The sequence below is a fragment of the Ochotona curzoniae genome, unplaced genomic scaffold (assembly GCF_017591425.1).
Source record: "Ochotona curzoniae isolate NIBS_2020 unplaced genomic scaffold, NIBS_Ocur_1.0 scaffold_3208, whole genome shotgun sequence".
NCBI classification, from domain to species: domain Eukaryota; kingdom Metazoa; phylum Chordata; class Mammalia; order Lagomorpha; family Ochotonidae; genus Ochotona; species Ochotona curzoniae.
Window position 1 is genome coordinate 13,961,058 of NW_024467106.1, and position 21,296 is coordinate 13,982,353.

At 41.3% G+C, this 21,296-nt stretch overlaps 1 protein-coding gene across 1 annotated transcript in view; it reads left to right on the plus strand.

Moving 5' to 3' along the window:
• ASTN2 (astrotactin 2) overlaps window positions 1-21,296 on the plus strand; it is a 936,573-nt gene that overhangs the window by 264,672 nt on the left and 650,605 nt on the right. The window contains exon 4 of the mRNA XM_040963108.1: window positions 5,611-5,760. Coding sequence (XP_040819042.1) covers window positions 5,611-5,760 — 150 coding nt within the window. The remainder of the gene's footprint in view (window positions 1-5,610; window positions 5,761-21,296) is intronic.

The following is a 21,296-nucleotide window of genomic DNA, read 5'->3' on the forward strand; positions in this document are numbered from 1 at the left end:
TGCGGAAGTCAGAAGCCCAGAAGTCCAACCCTATACCTCCTTCTTTATCCAACTTTTTCAGTCATCACGTTCAGAGGGCATTTTCTCCTTGCAAAATAGCTTGAACTTGTTCACTCTTCTAGCTCTGTTTTTTTACTGAATCCATCTCAACTCTGTCTACTACTCTCCCTGTTTTTCTGTGTCTACCTTGGTTTTTCTGTCCCAGGATTTGGTCATCTCATTCCTGGATCTCAGTTCAGCTCCTCAGTCTTCCTAGAGGGCCCTCTCTCTTTTTCTTTTCTCCTTCTGATAAATTCTTTTCTCCTTTTTCTGAGAAGTTTTCCATAAGTGCAAATCTGGTCATGTCAATTTCTAACCTGAACAACCACAATAAACCCTTCATGTTGTGCCTAAGTTAACAAGGTTAGGTTAAGGATTAGGGTTAGTGTTACAATCGGCTTTCCATTTCTTCTCCACTATTATTTGTGGTCGCATGTTTTCAATATTTTAGCCCCAATGACTGGTTACAGATCCTTCGGTTTTTCTTCTTCCCGAAAGATGCTTGTTTAGACTCTCTTCTGCCACTTTTGATGTCCTCTTTTGTATTAGTCTGCTTTTCATTACTTTAAAGTCTTAAATGTAGCAATGTAGTAGGAAAAAGTCTTATTTTGCATTGTAGTTTTGGCAATTTATGACCTCAGGCCAGATAGTCCTGTTGCTTTATGCATCTGTAGAAGCTGGGGAAAAGCAGAGAAATGATCACACGAAGAGGCAGGAAGCAGAGACTCAGGCAGCGCACTCTACCCCAGTAACTAACCTTTGGCAGCCTAAGACCTCTCCTTTGTCTCACATGTGAGGTGCCACAGTTAGCTCAGGCCTCCGCTCTTCATTCACTTGCCACTAACATAAGATGCCGGTGTTCTGAGGTGGTGTTGGGGCACAGTGAGTGAAGAAACCACCCATGATGCTGGCATCCCATGTAAGTGCCAGTTCACCTCCTGGATGTGGCACTTCAGATTCAGCTTCCTATTAATGCATCTGGGAAAACGGTGATAAGTAACCCAAGTGCCTGGGGCTCTGCCACCGACACTGGAGTTCAGGGTGGTGTTTCAAGCTCCCAACTTCAGACTGGCTGATTCCTGGCCTTTTCTGGCAATAAGGGAGTAAACCAGCAGATGGAAAAATCTCTCTGTGCGTCTCTCCCTCTCTCTATATATAACTCTGCCTTTTGAACAAATAAAATATTATGTTATGTTATATTATATTATATTATATATTTCAAAATAATGACTATAAAAGGACTGGGATTTTTAAAGTTGTAATTTTTTTAAAATTTTAATAATCTTAGTTGTTAGGGTACAAAGGGTCAAGGGCTACAGGGTGAAAGTGGGTAATATCATTGTTTCCACACTAATATAATCAATTTTCCTTATATCTGGGGTTAGGGGAGTAACAAAGGGAAAAGCCCCACCCAACCTCCCACCCATCCCCAATCCCCAACATGAGGCGCGCTCCAAGAGTCCTGCTCAAACAGTTTTGATAGTTCATCAGTTCTGGATTGCTGCCAATCTCACCATCCCAACCGCAATGAAACCTATTGAGTCCACTGGCTGACAGTCTCTTGATGGTTAGGGTTCCAAGATCAGCAGTTCAGTTGGAGGGATAGCCAAAGAAACTTCATCTGAGATGATCCCAGCTCTAATTCTTGCGTGAGTTTGCTAGTACAGACTGCAACACTGTTCGTCACACCAATCAGCTTATGCACATGCTGGTTGTTGCAATCGCTGGGTCCGTTTGGATTCAAAGTTGTAATTTTTAAATTACAAATCCTATTCAATCTGTAACTGCCCTCGATTTCCACTTTATTAACTCTTCAGATCTTAGCCACAATACTAACTTCCTCGAAAAAGCTTCTCTGATTTTCTCAAGTCTTCTAATATAATATTTAATAATGTATGATGTAGGGCCCGGTGTGGTGGCCTTCTGGCTAAAATCCTCACCTTGCACATACTGGGATCCTATATGGGCACTGGCTATAATCCTGGTGGTGCCACTTCCCATCCAGCTACCTGCATGTGGCCTGATAAAGCATCCAAGGACGGCCCAAAGGCTTGGGACGCTGCACCTGCTGAAGCTCAGGTCTCCTGGCTTTGAGGATCTGCACAGTTCTGGCCATTGCGGCCACTTGGGGAGTGAATCAGTGGACAGAAGATCTTCCTCTCTGTCTCTACTCCTCTCTGTATACTTGCCTTTCTAATAAAAATAAATAAATCTTTAAAAAATTAATAATGTATAATGTAGTATATTGTATCTCTTATGTTTGCTTCTGCTTTATAATATATATCACCTGAATAGTTTACATTTAAAGGCATAATATTAGTTAATATTCATCTTCCTGTATATAAGGTAAAAATCTTTACACTTTTAACACCATTTTACGCAATTTTGGTCTGAATACTTGTGCCCTCCCCTCAAATTCATGTACGCAGACACACTAATGCCACCGTGTTTTGGTCTGCTTGGACTACCATAATGAAATACTCTAGACTGAGTGACTTCAATAATGGAAATTTATTTTCTCACGGTTCTGGAGGCTGCAAGTCGAACACCAAATTATAACGCAGGTAGGCATTGGCGATTTCCAGTGTGGGCCCTCATTCTGGCTTATAGACATTGCCTTCCTGTGTATACATATGGAAATTGACCAGTTCTCTCATTCTCTCTTCCATCCTTTCCCTGTCTTCCTCTTGCCCATCCTTTCCTTGTCTTCCTCTCTTGTGTCCTCTCTCACTTTTTTAAAGAGTAGTAATCCTATTGGGTTACAACAATCCCTAATCTTGAGCCTTCATTTAGCCTTAATTCCTCACTGAAAGTCATGTCTGCAAATATTGTCACACTGGGAGTTAATACTTCAATATATGGATTGAGGGACCAGGGAAGGAGACACAATTTGGCCCACGAAAATGGGCCTTCTCTGGAGAGTGGGATCTTTAGGAGGTAATGAAAATTTAATGAGCAGGGGAAATCTCTCTTTCCCCTTTCTCTAGCACGCTGTCTCTCCTTCCACCTCTTGTTCTCATTGCCATGTGATGATACAAGATGGAGATTGTCTCCTGTAAGCCAGGAATAAATCCACAAAGAAAACCTAGCCACACTGGTATCCTAATGTTGGATTCCCATATCTCGCAAGTATAACAAAATAAAGTCTGTTGTTTAAGACAACCAGTTTTTAGTATTTTTAAACTAAGCATAACTTTGGTGTCTTATTATGACTAATACATACTTTTTTCACTCTGCATAAGTACCTAATAGTTTTTCTGAAAATACTGTGGAATGGGGAGATGAATGAACAATGAATAGAAATTGGAAGACTTGTTCGAGTCCTTCGCTTATAGGATTCTAGCCTATGGCCTGATCTGGAATTTGACCCCAGTGTGTCATCTTGAGCAAATGATTCTTATTTCTGGGTTTAAGGAATAAAAATTTAGCATTACCCTGTATCTCAAAATGAGTTCTGCAGCCACAGGCTGTAGTACTTTCATCTGATTCTTAGAAGGAGAGCTTGCGTTTGGGCTTGGATTCTTTACCCACCTTCAGGTAGGCTTGACTGACGTACCTTGGGAGTGACAGCAAGAGAAGCAGTAAAAGGAAGCTGTAGTATTAGCACATGATTCATTTATATATCTATGTATCTATATTTATATCTATCTAAAGATATAGATATAGTATTGTTGTTGTTGTTGTTGTTGTTATTGTTAGCATTCATAGATCTGCCATGATTCCTCAGGATGGGGCGTTCCACAGAATATGAAATTCAAATTATTCCTCTAGGTAGAGCTTACCCTATAGATACATCTGACTCAGTAACTTTCTGCAGAAAACAAGAGATCTTTAGGATTGTGTGTGTTGGGGTGTTCAAGGAACCTTCTTTGTTCGCTCTGCTAAAAACCTCTTCAGGAAAACAGAAATCTTTGCTGCCTGCCATCTCTTAGAATGAGACAGAAGTTAACTCAAACTGAGGAAGTTGCCTAGCTTCTAGAGATGCAGATGGAAGCAGGGAGAAATTTAAACTTTTCCAGTTAGAACTCTCTCTGGGAATTGCTTAGAACAAAGGCATTGAGGCATCTGACAGTTTTCCTTCTCTTCTTTCTGATTTCTTCTCCTTGCCTTTTATGTTGTATCTTTCCTCCCTTTTCAAGATTTTCTGCTTTTTTCCTTTTATCTTCTGCCTTTTTCTTTCTATCCTTATGATCTCATTTTCTCCCATCACTAGAACTTTCTACCAACCTAAGTTTTGAAGCTTTGTGGAAATGTGGCTATTAACAAACCAATATAGAGTAATGTTGCAGGTGAAACATTTTACTAGGAGTTAGAAGGTTTGATCCTGCCAGTTGCTAGCTTAGAACAAGGTATCTGCCTTGTGTGTGTGGTGGGGGGAAAGGTGTCAGATTACCCAAGTAAAGTGAATTATCATCCTAAGTGATCAACTATGTGTAATGTAGCTTTATCTATTAGGATGTTGAGTGACCTTCAGTGCCGCTGTTCTGACTGCTAAGTGCTAATTTCCTTCTCAATCGGCATTCTCCATATTGCAGGCACGAGTTGTCATCAAGTAACTTACTTAAAAGTTATTTAACAGGCCAGTTTTATGCTTAAAACGTTTCAGTAATACAGTTTTTGCCATTGTTTACAATTGTTTATAAGGTGTCATCTTACACATTTCATCTATTTGAAAGCCAGCGAGAGACTGCTGAATCAATCAACCATGCTCCTACCTACTGGTTGACTCATGCTGGTGACATCCAGGAGTAGGCCAGGCTGAAACCATAAGCCACAGAATCAATCTCCAGCATGGGGATCCAATCACTTGAGCCTTTATGCACCATCTCCAGTGCTGTGTGTTAAAGGAAGCTGGGCTGAAGAACAGAACCGGGACTCAAACCAAGGCCTTCTCAATTGGATTGTGGACACTCCATGCATCAGGTTAACTGCTGTGCCAAATTGCCTGTCCGAAAAAGTGTCTAGCCCTTCATCCTTACAAGCCCCTAATTCCTAGTTCCCTTATAGTCACCTTGAATGTCTTTGCACTATGCGTGCACCATGCTCCTTCTGGATTCAGATCATCACACATGGTTCTCCTTCTGCCTAAGATTGTCTCTTTCCAAATTTCCCCTGCAACCTTCTCCTGAAAAAATCTGCTCTTTGCTAATTCCTACTCATCCTTAATACCTCAGTCTAGATACTTGCTGCTGGAATTCTGTATTCGTTTCCAGAATGGGTGAGATGATCCATGTTGCTGCTGCTTCAGAATTCAGTACCCTTCTATCACAAAAGTTTCTCAGTGTTGGAATTGCTTAGGTATAACTCCTACCCAACTATGAATTACTTGAACTATGGGTTGTATATAACTTAGCAGACTTATTTCCAGGTCCTAGGGCAGTGTCTGGAACAGAGTACTCATGGAAAATAAATGAGTAAGTCTAACATATACACAGGTACATAGGTCAATGTCTGGTGCATCTGTGTATGAGTTGTGCAGAGGTTTCCTGGGGCTCAGACTGGCCAAGCCTCTTACTCCAGGAGCTGAGGGTGAGCCAAGCCCTAACTTCAGCCCCATTGCCACCCCCATAGCAGCAGCTGAGGCGACGCAGGAGACAGTGGAGTCCCTGATGCAGAAGTTCAAGGAGAGTTTCCGTGCTAACACGCCCATCGAGATCGGTCAGCTGCGGCCAGCCCCACGCACCTCAGCTGGGAAGCGGAAGCGAAGGAGCAGATCTCGAGGTAGGTCCTCCTGGCACTTCCTGCCGTGAATTCAACAGATGCTGAGGGAGGTTTTCCTTCTTCTGTTGTTACTCTGTGCTGCTGAAACTTATGTTGCTCTCTCTCGCCATTACCTTTCCGTGGAGACAGTAGGTGTACATCCAACATCCCTGAGCCCCATCTGCCTCCTGTGAGACAGGAAATGAGTCCTGCAAACTATACAGTGACTGCAATAATGAGCAACAGTATATGAAAACACCAGAGGCCCCGGAACCTCTGCACAGTAGATGTTCTTTAAGTTGTGGCTGGAGACACTCTGGAGAGTGCAAGAAAGGCAGAGTGCACTCGTCTTCAGGTTTGGAGCTAGGAAGAGAGATTTTTGCCTCTTCTTTAGAAGCGGGTGTAGTAGAATGATCAAGAGCAGGACTATCGTAAATCGAAAGTGCATTCGCATTTCAGATGTGCTGTTATGTCGCCCAGGGCAAATCGTTCTACTTCTCCAAACCTATCACACAGAATATTTTTTTACAATGTTTTAGCACAAGGTCCAGCCCAGCGTTTCCTACAAAGCATGCTTTGCTGTGCTCTTCCTTTTCTTCCCTCTTTTACCCTCTTTCCCCTAAAGCATAGTCATCCTCCTCTCCTACTGGTATGATTCTGTGTGGAACCTGTTTGTCATTGCATGATTTCCAAGCCTACCTTTTTTTTTTTCCTAGTCACTAAAGCTGCCAATGATTACTTCTCTTCATAGTTCTACTCCATTTCTTGGGCCTTGGCTCCAACAGTGTCACGGCCCATAACCCCATGGCCTCTGTGGTTCTCCAACACCTTTGGAAATCCTCAGGCTTCTGAACCAACATTCAATCAATGCAGAGCTCTGATGTGTGTTGCTTTTCTAAATCCATATGCTGTATCATCTGTGTTCTTTCCCATGCTGTTTTCTCTTCATGAAACTCCCTCTCTGATCTTTATGAAGGGTTGTTGTTATTTATTGGCCTTTATTCCAAACAGAAGATGCTGAATAGATCTAGATCTATGGATAGATTACATCTCTCTTATTACAACCCTGTGAGGCAAGTATGATCAGTTCTGCCTTACAGTTGCTACCACTGAGACATAGAACGCTGGCTGACCTGCCTGATGGAACACCCAGTAGATGGGGGAGCCATGGAGAACCCTGACATCCGAGTCCCAAACCTGTGCAGTGTAACAATGCATTTCCATGCTGGTGAAGTCTTACCAGCATTTGCAAGGCAGAATTGAATGACGCCTTTATGGGAATGTGTCATTGATTGCCAAGGTCTTCACATTTCTGGACTTGGGTCAGTGCTGGATGCATAATAGATGCTTGTTTTTTGTTATGAGCATATCTAATTCCTGTGAAATTCTCAGCAATCCTGTGCGGAAGGGAGATCGTCATGTTAAATCAAGGTCACAGGAAATGATAGAGCATCTCTGTGTAACTTATATGATAACCTCAGGTTTGAGCCATTGTATGGAGACAAATAGCAATGCCAAGTTACAGTCCAGATGAGTCATTAATTCTGTTGCTGACTTGGTTTCATCTTTTTTAAACTAGAGACACCAATGTCTACATAAGAAGACCCCTTCAGCCATCTGTAGAAATCTAAGTATAGCCTTTTTGGGGGGACATGTGGGCAGTGTGTATCAGGAACCGAATCAATGCTTTCTTACCTTTGTTTGTAGTTGAACATTGATTCACTGGAGTTTCACTCAAACTTAGCTACCCATCACTAACAGTTCCTCTCCTGTAATCTTCCTGTGCATTCATATCCCTAAATACAAGTCTGTAACCTCTCCCTACTTCTCTGCTAATCTGAATTCACTTTCCTGGGATCATATTTGAAGCATTTTTATGTCACTGAGTTTTTAAAAAAATATTCTTTCCTAGGCACTATAATTTACTTAAACAGAACCCTAGTGTCAGGCATTTGGATGTTTCTAATATTTCTTGATTATGAGTAATGCCACGTGGAAGATTTTTTCTCTCACATAAAACTTGGCCTTCCCTTCAGAATCTGTCAGTTTCTCCTTCTTAGAGCAGAATTTCAGAATTAGATTATTTATGAAAATCTAATGTTTGATGTAGACTGTGATCAGATAGCGGGTTATTTTAATTTACAAGTTCTATGGGGCCTCTGAAAACCAATGCGTGAAGAAATCCATTTGTATCTTGTCAGGGTATATCAAATCTGTCCTCCCTTCTTTGTCACCACTGTAACTACTGTCATTTCTTACCTCCATGATTCTCTCCAGAGCAAGCGGGGTCTTCTCTGTGGAAACATAAACCAGATAAGACCACTCTTCTGCCTAACCATTTCCAACAGTTTCCTGTTCTCAACTGAACTTTGCATGTCTGTAAACCCTTAATGACCTGAATCTGGCACTGTCCTCTTTCTTAATATCACTGGTTCTGTATTTCTTTGTGTGCCAGCCTAACTGGCTTCCTTCATGTTTCACTAGCATAGCAAATAGTTTTCTTTAGAAGCTGGGAATTTGGCTGCTCGTCCTCCTTGCCATGGCTCGGTCTGTCTCTTCTCCACCATCTGCTTCCCTGGCTGAAACCCTTCTTACCAGTTAGGTCTCAACTTAAATGCCGACTCCTCACCGCCGTGCTCTGTAACATCTCAGTCTGAAGTTCTACTTCTATCTTCCACCTGTTATTATCTGTTGTGTCACTCTTTTCATTTCATTTCTTCCTTAGTGAAAATTTAGTGTGAAATTATTTCAACTTCTTGTTTACTCTCTTCCTCTCTGAAACAAAAGCTTCTTATTCATAAAACTAACATATATAATGTGTTTCATAAGTGTTTATTGAATCAGCAAGAGTATTAGCATCAAAGATCTCTTGAAAGTTCTTTTGTTTTATAACTTTCAAACTGATGGTACAAGAGGGATCTGAGATGAACCAGAGCCTCTTTGTATCAGCTCTAGACGATCCTACTTCTCCATAACAGATTGATTGACAAGTAGCACATCAACCATGCTCAAGTGGCTGCTCTTGAAGCAATGACCAAAACAGCTTGCTAACATGCTGCTCCACACTTTACAGTTGTTCTTGGATAAGGCTTTGCGGGAGAGTAGTTCGACACGTGTTGCTAAGGGTTTCTTGAACAAAATAATTCCATGTTGACAAAAGAACTTTGAATATTTTGCATAGTTCCTGTTCACCTTGGTTCTCAATCTCTGAGGACCTCAGCCTATTAAAGACCCTAAGTTAAGACCCTGAGAAGTCCTATAGTACACAAAGCTGGGCCCCTGGATTTGATTCCATATCTATGGTACCATCTTAACCACAGACTGTGTTTTCCCAGGAAATATTAATTAACATCTTCCATAACAGAATCATCCATTGCAATGCAGTTTTGGACACTCTCCATTAGTCTGCAAGAACCACAAAACCCCCCACATATAATGGTCTCAATTCTGCTTTTTTTGCTACATGTCCCCCGATTCCTCCTGATGTCATTGAGGTAGCTATGGCTTTTCTGGCCCAGGATGGGAGCACCTGGCCTCTCTCTGCTTCATTAGGCTCCAGGCCCAGTTCATGGTGCCCAGTGATTTCTAGCAGATGGAATGGGTAGCTCAGAATCAGTGTCATGGAACTGAGCACATGGTTAAAAGCACTCCAATGTGTTCTGTAGTGATGGCTTGGTCCTGCGAGGCCTGGTAGATGCACAAGTGCATCATGGTTTGCCAGATGACAAAGGCTGGTGGAGGACATAGCTGCTGCATTCCTGTTGATGACAGGATTTTATGAGATGCTGTTAAGTAGCCACTCCCCACTGTCCCAAGCGCATGCAAAGGAGTTGTCAGCAGTCATAGGAGGACAGGATTTCTTTTAGTGTGTTTGCGGGGGTAGGGTTAGAGAGATTGTCCCGGGGTTTCTACAGTTGATGTACTTGATTCAAAAGCAGACTTTTTGTTTTGAAATTTAATTCCGCCACTGACTTTGAAACTGATCTTAAGCTAGAGTGATGTATCCCCTCGGTTTCCTCTTCTGTCAAGTAGTGCTGATAATGCTCACATTGCCACGTGGGTTGTGAAGTAATACCTGATATGTACATGACTCCATGTGTGACACAGGGTCAACTTTAATAAAGCATAGCTGACAATGTCCCTGTTATTAAGGCCCTGCCCATGTGACTGCCAGGAGCTCAAAAATGCCAAGGCCATTGCCTCTGACATGGCTGAGGTTTCATCATGTGTCATCAAGATCCCTACAGCAACCTCTTCCTCCAGCATTGTCAACTGCAAATTCCCCTTCCAGCCTGGTGCTCAGAGTAATCTTTTGGAAAACAAGTTGAACCCGGCCATGTTGCTCCCCTGCCTTAAGCATTTTGCTGATAAACTATTCCTTACCTAGGCAGCTTCTCCAGTTTTTAAGCTTAAGTTGGAGGAGGATGACAATGAATGCACAACCAAAAACTCTTCAGTTGTGCTTCAAAAGTATTAGGCCCCGATTACAGATTGCATTGTAAAAGTAAAATCTGTACTTTTCTATTTCATGATTTGTGCATGTTTATTCAGCAGGTAAATCATTCAACGTTTGCTGAGACCTTCAGGCAATACTGAGTCTGCAGAACAACCATGATGACACTAATTTTAAGGGGATGGTAATGATATCATCTTCAAAAGATTTCCATAATGATGAATAAGATAATGCTGGTAAAGCACTTAACTCAGAATCTGGCCAAATGTGCACAATGAATATATGTGATGTATTATCTTATTATTTATTATTTTAAAAGATTTATTTCTTATTTAAAAGGCAACGTTATAGAGAGGGAGATGGGGAAGGGAGGGAGAGTAGAAGGAAGAAAGAGTAAGAAGGATTGCAATTTTTTTTTTCATTTGCTGATTCACACCCTGAGTTTGCAATGACCAAGTCTAGGCTAGGGCAAAGCTATCATCCAGGAATTCCATGATCAGAGGCAAAAGCCTTGTTTGATAGGTTCTGCTGACTTCTCAGGCGTGTGACTAGGGAGCTGGATTGTAGGTAGGAGAGCTGGAGCTTGAACTGGTGCTTTGATGTGGGATGCCAGGAGATTGCAAGTGGTGGCTTAATACACTGCACCACAGTATCAGCCCCCATTATTCTGCCACTTTGGTTTTGTCCGTATTATTACACATGGAGGTACAGTTACGTACTTCTAGGATGAAGAATCTACTTGATTAGTGATATGGGTTTAAATATTTGGCATTGTGTGCTAAAAGGCTCCTGCTGAGCAAAGTGTGGACCTACCACCTGCTGCCCCCCAGTCCCAGCCTACTGTGTTTTCTGCATCTCACAACACATGAGCCATCTCTCCCTTTTCCTAATATGTTTTACTTTTCAAGTCTGAGCATTGACCATGTTCTGCCTGAAAGATCCTCTCCTGCCTGTCCCCTTTACCAAGCAGAAAACTGTTTCTCATTTTCCAAATCCAGTGTCAGACCCTTCTCTGTGCCGTGCTTGCTCAGCCCTGGTCCCCGCTAAGACAGTCAGTCATGCATGGGGATGCTCACAGGGTCAGTATTTATCACAGCCCTGAGTGGAGACCTACATAAATGCGTGTGGACCTACTTCCATGCCTAAATCCCCATTTATGTCTCTATAGCCCAAATGACTGGCAGAAAAACCTGTCAAGATTGGATGAGTGAGAAAATGGATGGATGCATACATAATTGAAAGAAGGTAGTTGGCCACCTCACAAAGTGCAGATTGAAACGTCTCAGGGCCTATGGAACTGTATCATAAAAGAACAAAATAAGTCAATTGTTTAAAAAGGTGAAAAGTAACTATTAAAAGGATAGGGCGCTCTAGGTGGTGTGCTTACCACACATGATCTCACTTAGAAGATCCCAAGGATCTCATAACCAAGCGTCATAATTATTTTCATTCAACAAAGGAAGAAAGTCAAACTTACACCGCTAAGTGATTCACCCAGTTTACACAACTAGTGAGTTAGCTGTGAATTCAGAACCTACATTTAAATCTCCAGATGATTTGACTACCCTGGCACATATTTTTGAGCTGTGAAATTGTACAAGCCTTGTATAGACACAGGAAGGAAGAAGATGTAGTTTGTTAGATAAACAATGTGTCTTTATCATCACTTGTGTTAAAAGGTTGTTGAGAAGCGAGGTTTGAGGTGAGGCATCATACTCTTGTTGAACCAACAAAGAGGCAAGGCTGCCCCCTTCAGGTTGTCTCTGGAAGTCAGGTCTGTGTTCTCAGAAATTCCCAAAGTCACTGGACAGAGCTTTGTGCACATTTGCAAGGTTCCACTACTTGCCACCCCTCAGATGGTTGGTATGCCATATGCATAAAGAATATGGTCAGTGGATCTCTGCGCATGAATACTTCATCATTTACTAGCAGAAAAAGGATCATACATTTGCAACCATAGTGGATACCAGGAGTTAATGTAGGCTGACTTGGGGTTTTTGTTAAACTGATAGGATAATTAAAGAAGGCTTCATAAAGGAGGCAAGTTTTGAAGAGAACATGGGTAGAAGCTAAAGAGACAAGTTAATATGCTATTTTTGATAGAATAAATAGAACACATCAAAACATATGAGAATAAAAACAGAGCATTGTGGGAATATCTATTGATAAACATGAACCAGGATGTAAGAGATTTTCCGTCACAGTCAGGCTCTGGGTGACTCCACTCTTTTCAGAAAGCAAATTTTGCTTCCGTCATTCTTCCCTTCACAGCTCCACTGTTTAGGTAAATTGTGGACACTCTGCCTGCAATGCATATTTTGCACATGTGTGTGTATCTATTTGTATTAGTAACCAGCCATAAATCATGCACATATTTGGAAGAAAATAGAAATATTAATGACTTTAAGTTAATTGCTTTAATGAGTTGTTCTTCTGCTTAAATACATAATTTTAGTGAGAATAGTTTAGTGTTTTTTTTATAGGGATTTATTTATTTTACTTGAAAGAGGGAGACACAGAGAGATTTTCCTCCCACTGGAACAAATGGTTGCAAAGCCAGACACAGACTTGTTCAAGCCAGGAACCAAGAGCTTCTTCTGGTCTCCCACGTGGTTTCAGGGGCCCAAGGCCTTAAGTCATCCTCTACTGCTTTCCCAGGCCATAAACAGGGAGCTAGATTGGAAGTGGGGCAACCAGGCTATGAACAAGAGCCCATTTTGGATGTCAGCACTGCAAGATGGAGGGTTAGCTTGCTAAGCCACTGCACCAGCCCCTCTGCTGAAATATTGAAAGTACAGTCCCAGGATCAATCTCATTTCTTTGGTCCCTATCTTAGTTCCACCAACCCGTTACCCTCCTTAGTGGCTTTCCCATGCCATCAAGTTGTCTGGGAAAGTTTTGATTCTGTATGGTCAAAATTAAGTTCATCTTGAGCCATTACCCAGGTGCAGGTATTAAAAGGAATACTTAGATATATCCCAGCTGCCTGAAGACTAATTTATATAACCGCTGTTGCTTCTGTTTCTGTGTTTTACTTTATTCTTCCCTTAAGCATTGCGAATACCCCCAAGACTGCCTGTTCTTTCTTCCAAACAAAATGTTAGTTACTTTTTCTATGAAATCTCTTGATTTTTTTTTTCCCAAAGGGAAATCATGCATATTTGCTTCAAGCTTTTATACCTTCTTCACCAACTTTTTTTAAGGCACTTGTCACTTATTACCTTTTACTAGACTAATTTATGCCCACTTCTCATCATCTTCCTTAATTAATCACTTCAAGTGCAGCAGGAATATCCAGCCCATGCCTGTGTTCCCATCGACTGCTCTGGTTCTGACAGATAGCAGATGTTCAATTAATGCTTGATGAATTAATGGGCAGTAAATCTTTCTGCATGCTCTTGGACACGACCTTCTAATCTGCAGGCCTCGGTGTCCCCATCTAGGGGCTGTATCCTTTGTGGCGGTGCACTTAGATTATAGCATCATGAAGAGATAGATTAGTGCCCAACTCTCCCACTGACTTAGAAATACCTTATGTAGAAGGTCTTTGTTACCTAATCTGCAGATCTTACAGTTGGTCAGTTTTTAGTAGATTGGGTATATGAAAGTTTATGTATGTCAAGTACTCAATAGGCTACGCTGAACACAGTGATTAATCTTTGTTATTAATTTGGAAAGCCACGTTGACGAGCTCAATAATTTGTACAAGTCTCCAAGTTGAATAGTCTTTGATTAAAGATTTAATTGGCTAGCATATTGAATAGTGAAAAGTCCAGAATTTGTAGTGAAAAAGCCTTGATTTGAACCCTAACTCTTAGTATAATCTGTCCTCAGAGAAAACTGTTCAGTCTCCTCAGGACTGTATGCATAGTACATTGGGAAATAAGAATTCCTGAGTTTCTTTCTTCCCAGAGCAACTTTAAGACCAGGATGAATATAGGAATACTTCTCCAAGGCATGCTATAGATTAGTTGCATCCCAGAATCAGAAGCCCAGGCACCCTCAGTGACAGGGAGCGACACACACACACACACACACACACACACACACACACACACACATCTTGATCAGGAGTCTTTGCCCTAGATATCTGACTTATTTGGCCAACTGTCCTTCCTGGAAGCGACAGCCAGGTACCACACCAGCACCAGCAATGCACTGATCCTCACGCTGTGTTGGACTGAGGCATAGCTGATCTGCAACCCCAGCACATAACTGCCTCCATAAATCTTACTTGATATGTCTTTCAGAGAACTTTGCATTCCTCAAAGCGTATGCTTCCTTTAGGCGTTTTTTTTTTTTTTTTTTGGTCCATCTGAAATATGTCAGGGAACGCTCAATTTTATCTGCTCTGGCAAGTGGACAGGCAACCACAAGTAGCTTTAGGAGAATACTGAACCAGTTCCTGTTAGGGCCTAGGGGCACAACTCTGAAATTCTTCTGTCATGAGAATGGTGTAATACTATGAGTTGTTGCACAATTTTTAAAGTCTTGAAATGTAGTAACTTAAAGCAGCAATCATTTGGGTACTTACTTTGTGTCAAACATTAAGCTTGGTCCAGTGAGTAGTTCTATTCTATGTGGAACAGTTTTATTTGACCTTGGTCAAGTGGCAGATGTCCTAGGCTGGTTCACATGCTGGAGGGCTCCAAAAAGTGCATGGGGATGTAAGACCTTTTAAGACTAAGCTCTGAAGGTGCGTGTCATCCTTTGTGTTTCATACTGATGGTCAGAGTCAGTCTTGTCCGTCAGAAATAAAGCCAATTTCAAAATGTTCTGCTTGTAGATAGATGGTGGAGGGAGAGACATAAGTGTCATCACAGAAGACAGAACGCCCAGATATCCAATCCCTGTGATATACAAAGTCATGCCTTTCCCATGTCACTGGACTTTGTAAAACCATGTAAAATTGTGCCTGTTCCATATGCTAGGACTGATTGTTGGGGAACCGTGATGAAACATGTAGTTCAAAATTGGTGGTTTTGGTTGTTTTATAATTCACCCATAATCAAATGAGTGAATCAGGAGGGAGAAGCTTTGCCTTCTCCCAAGTGTGATGCAGACTTGACTCCATATCCTGAGACAGTGGCATGGAGTGCCTGAGCCATTAGCCAGAATTTTTAAGCTGTGATCCAAGTAGGCATTCTGGGAATAGGTGGCTGGAGTTGCTGCTGCATAAGCACAACTCTGTTACCAAGTTCTTGTTCTGTATTTGTACATGGAACTTCAAAATTTTGGGGAGATCCTAATTGCTAAATATATATATTTTAATGCTAATGGGTGGAAGCTCCTACTCATACATAAATGTAAAGCAGTCAACAGATGAGTAGACAAAGCTGACATGGGCCCAAAGCAAGTGTTGGGTAAAAAATACAGCTTATTGAAAACAGTCAAGGCATCCAGCATGTAAAGAAAGGAAATGCCTGAGATATGAGGAATGGAGATCTCTATGTATGAAATACAAAGACAGGTTAAAAGATTCGAAGCTGAAGTCCTAGTTAGGGACTGTGATCTGATAGGTTGAAAATGGAAAGGAAGTACAAGAAATAACCAGGGGAAATAAAGAGTGATAAAAATAAACTATAAAGCACCAGAAATCAGTTAGCCTAATTTGTTTAAATTGTAAAGCCAGATTATTTTATATAAGATAGTAATGATGTTTACCAGAAATCTCCCCAAAATAAGGATACAAAGTTTGAAAGTAAACAACCAAAGAAAAAGGCAAACACTTGTTCAATAAAGGCTTTTAGAGATGTAAATATATCACAAAATAAAATAATTTCAAGCACATGTAACAAACAAAAACCTCCATACAAATAAAGAGGATCATTAATTAATCATAAAAGGAACCAATTTACCTGGAGAGAAACAAAATCTGTACTAACTACAGCTTCCACATTTAAAAGGAAATATTGAGAGAAGTATAATGACAAGTTGATTCATATGCATCCAAAGTTGAAGCTTTTTGCAGAAATCTTCCTATTGAATTAGGTAGACAAAAATAATACAGAAAAGTTTAACTGAACTATTGATGACATAATCATAAAATAGACATGTATAAGTTCTGCCTCCAAGAGTTGGAGGTTAAAGGTTTTTCTGAAGAAGTGAGAAATTCACTTTATGGGTCTTGACATTTTATGACTTCAATTTTTTGCTTTGACCGACTTGCCTGAAATTTCATTTTATGTTCAGTGATGATTCTTTACAAAATGTATGACTAAATATTCTGTAATAACTGTGTCTTTGAAAGGCATTCATTTCAAATCAGGGTGGGATTGTGCATCAGCAATCTAAGGGCAGTGGTCTTGTATTTTGGCTTTTGGGTTTAGGGTTTTGAGCTGATCAGTGCTAAGGCAAAACAGTGGTTTCTGGTTTTGATCCGTATTTGTTACATTTGCTTTTCAAGCCGAGGAAATCATTCCTTTTATCAGGATATCATCTGTAAAGAGCAAACCTCTTCCATATTACTTATGTCAGAGCTAATTGTGAAGATTTGGAAGTGGGAGAATGTAGTGATCTGCAACCCTCTCCTGTATCCATGTCAGCCTCGCTGACTTGCCAGAGGAAATGGTTGAGAGGGATTGGAGTGCTCCTTTAGTGGAATGTTGTGACAAAGGCAGCAACCTTCATAAAAGTATTTGAAGAAGTCATTCTGCTTTCAGGCAGGACTGCAGAAAAAGAGCCCCGCAAGGTACCTTACATTCATGAGCAGATATTACCGGTGTAATTATAAAATGGCTAGTGTCTCGGATGGGTTCTCTGAATTCTGTGTCCCTCACAGCTACACCAGTCAGAGTCAAGATCTCACTCTTGACACAGCTTGAGGCTCTCTCTGACTGCACACTTAGGCTGTTGCAGCTCTTCCCCATTTTCTGGATTCTATCCTCTCGTGGTTCTTCTCTGTGTAAGTGGGTTCCAGCGTCCTGGGTCTCCGACTTGACTTTCAATTATTCCTTCAACTGCTAAGAGTGACACACCATGCTAGATTCAGGAATTACAATGGAAATTCAGACATGTGAGGCCCCTGTGGGTTCCAAGCGTAGAAGAAGGAAGAGGCAGTCAACTAGCCAGATCGATCACATAAGCTTGTAGGTGACATAGTTATGGGATAGTATGATGCACTGGACAAGATAACCTTGGTGGTGACCCCTGTAGTTGTCTACCAAGGCTGTTTTGAAACCAATCAAGACTCCCTACTGTTTTGCCTTGGTTGGAAACCATTCCTGCCCATGATTCCTCTAGCAATGATGAAATTACAGGAAAAACAAGACCCGAGGCAACTGTTGCACTTTCCTTTTATTGTGTCCCATACTTTGGCACAAAACACTGGTGGGAAACAACTGCTGACCGCTTATTTAGTGCCACTTACTATGATGGTTACTTTCCCATGTGTTTGTGTGCAGCCCTTCTCTTAACCCTTCTTTTGTCAAAGAAGGTGATGCTCAGAATTGTGAAATACGTTGTTCTAGCTTGTTGAGCCAGTCAGTGGTGGAGCCTAAAGATAAACGCAAAACTGCTTCCAGAGCCACCACTCTCCCCCGCAGTGTATTTGTGCCTATTTGTAGCAGCTGCCTGCACGTCTTGCGTTGATATCACCTTTGCGGAGTCTCAGCACATACACAGCTCTCAGAGCTTGCAGAGAGATTTGGCAAACATGAAAACAGCATCAACAACAGAAAACGTCACTGAATATCCTAATTGCTCGGGTGGGATTTATTTTCATTTTCTTGCCTAATGATTATTAAGAGTATGCCATCTGCGTGAATTAAATTTTATGATTCTGCTGTAAACTTTTGTAAGGTTTAACTGGAAAGAAGCTAACCTTTAATCTTATTCCATGATGGAAAATGTTGGTTTGATGTACAAGATCTAATGGTGCCTACTGCATGTTAGAAATCCAAATGTAGCTAAACATTAAGGTTAAATGATGATATCACTACTTACTTGGTTTGCATTTTATATCCAATTGAAAACACAAACCCCTTGCCTCATTAATCCTTTGCAATCCAATTTTCATCCCCCCTCCCTAAGTAAAATGATCCTTTGGGGATGCATTTATATCCTTTTAACAGCTGCCTGACAGTTCTGCTGATGGAGTTTGTATCCAACTTTGTTACTTGGTAGTGACGACATGTCCTGATGGATATGTGTACATAATTATTCGCTCACAGTTAGATTTAATTAATGCTTACCCTCATCATGATCTTGCAGCTAGCAGGCTTTCTCTGCAGGAACAGTTAATGGCAAAAGGATTTCTTTTTAGCCAAGAGAGACTCCAAAAGGCTTTGTAAAACTTTTTTAAGATTAAAGAAAAGAAAAAAAAAATTCGAGGGCTAGTTCATTTGTTCCCTCTCTACATTAATTCCACATGTGAAAAATTTGAGGCTACTTTAGGGATGGGGTTGTTAAGCCTAATTTCAGACTAAGTATCACTAATATGAGCAACTCTGACAGACCTACGAGGAAGATGAATACTTTTTAATATCTCGGCTTAGAATGGAGGCACCCTGGCTCCATTTTGTTTATGTCTGTGTACAAAATATGCATGTATATATTTTTCTAACCATCTCCCCAAGCCACTCTGAGTTGAGTAATAAATAGCTGTGCCTGAGAGGGGATATTAAGGAGAAATGACGGGAAAGACAAAGAGAGTTGGATGATCATATTCGGAAGGGGAGATTATTAGAAAGTTAGTAATGAAAAAAGGGAGTGTATATTCAAAAAAACACTGAGAGGTGAGACAACAAATAATGTGCCCCAGTAGGTCAGTCCACGCTTGTGAAATATTCATGTGCTATTTTTTTATGGTGAAAAACATATGTTTGCTTTTTATTAGCATAATGACAATACCTCGTGTTTGAAGAGAGCTTAACCACTTACAACAAATTTTCATATCCATTATCTTAGGTACTCTTTGCAATAACCATGTAATATCAGCAGAGAAAGCTCCACGGATGAGTAGATGGGAGGTCCAGAGAGTTTGAGCCACTTGCCTTCTCTTACAAAGCTGGAAGGAAAAAGAACATGGCATTGCAGCCACAGCTTGTAGAGTAAGACCTGATGCTGTCTTCGCTGCCAGATGCCATCACTACTTAGGTTTGGGAGTGTCTGCAGGGAGATGGGAGTGAGGTCTCCAACAGCAGCACCTTCCTTGCCTCCACAAGGCTTCTCACGCATTAGCTGGTAGAGCTCTGATAGAACAATACTGTCAGAGTTGTGAGTACTTGGATACGGCTTGTTTTTGTTACATGCAGTGTTAGGAATCATGATTGCTGGGGTTGTTAGGGGAGATTTTATCCAGCAAGGTACCAGAAGTCTTCAGTAACTTGTGGCCACTTCAGGATAGATGGGAAATACCTTTTCTCTTACTGTGTCACATCCTACAAACAGGCCTTGCCCTTAGGCACCTGAGAGCCCCGAAATCAACAAATTCAGAATTGTTGAGGGCGTAGGTAACCATGCAGAAATGATCCTGGAATATAGATGAGAAAACTGAGGCAGAGAGAGGAAACGGCTGTTATACCGTAAGTCAGTGGCAGATTTGGGACCCTCTCACCTCAACCCTGACTTACTGAATCTTAGTTCTTATTTCTGTCCATTACACAGAAAACCTTAATGATGGAAGAGGCCCAGGAATGCTCTTTTTGTGCAAGTGAGAAATGGATCCCTGGAGAAGGTTCGTGGCTAGCCTTTGACCCAAAGACAAAGCTAAACACCTCCCTCCCAGTCCTGCCTTAGGTTTAGTATTCCAGATTTTGGTTGGGTATTATAGTGTCCCAGGCATTATACTAACCACTGTGGTTCCATGATTCTATGAAAGCATATACAGGCAAGCGTGCTATGGAGATGGAAGGTAAGAATATGGCTTCTGACTCTCGTTTGACACTGTGCATCAGAGGGACATGCAACTGAATACCTGGGCGTGTCCACGTCCAAATTTAAACAAGATGAGCCTGGAGAAAAGGAACAGTATTTGGGAAACGTGGGGGTATGAGGAAATTATAGCCTCAATTACAGTTTCTCTTCTTTCTCTGACTCCTAGTGTTGCCAAATTTCTGAGTCCTTAAATGTAAAGATTTGAATGGACAAGTAGGACAAGTAGAGCTGCAACCAGTGGACATGCCAACGTTTAACAATGTAGGAAACACTAGGGTTATTTCTTGTTGATGAAGTTTACATCGTGCCAATTTTCAGTATTATATAATTAAATCTCCATTAGGTATATAATTATTATTATCCCCATTTTGGGGGTAAGAACCTTGAGTCTAACAAGACAAAAGGTGTGTAACAGTTGTTGGACAGTTGGTCAGTGGCAGAGTTAGAGTTTGAACTCAGATATGTTCAAGTCCAAAGCCTGGGTTCTTGTTACCTGCAATACAAAGAAAAAGCCCCCAACCCTCGTTGAAGGCCACTGCTATGATCCTTGGTGCTGAAGCCAGGCATGGTGCCCACAGCTCTGCCTTTGAATATTCACTGCTCTGAGATATTGATTCTTGGCCGCTGTCTGCTGAACACAAAGTTCAACATTCAATGAAAGTTTAAAAAAGTGTGAAAGCTAAGAAGATCCTGCCCCTCTAGGGGAAGCCTAGCGCCCTGTGCCTTCAGTTTGCCCTGTTATTCATATAGTAGGAGGGTATTCTCATTCTTGACTTCCTTTTCCTGAATCTCAGGGCCAGAATGACCCTGCATGGGCGTAATTTCATCCCCCGTCGAATCTGTGCTGTTCCTTTGGTCATGTGTGTATGTGCACGTGTGATGTTAACTGTGTATTTCTGTACTGTACAGCAGTCAGCTTGAAGGAGGTTGAGGGCTGGAAGCAGGCTCCAGGTGAACGGGGCCATGTATTCTGTGCAGCATTGGGGATGGCTTGTGTGAAAGCCAGGGATAGGGAAAAAAGGAAGCTCCACAATGGTCCATCATCTCCGTAAGCCAGGCACCAAAGATAACCGCAAGACTACCTTGCACGTTTTACTGTCAAGGTAACTGATCAACCAAGCATGACATTTATCTACAAATGTTTTTTTTAAAGATTTATTTTTAATTTTTTTATTGGAAAGGTGGATATACAGAGAAGAGACAGAGAGGAAGACTTCCGTCCAATGAT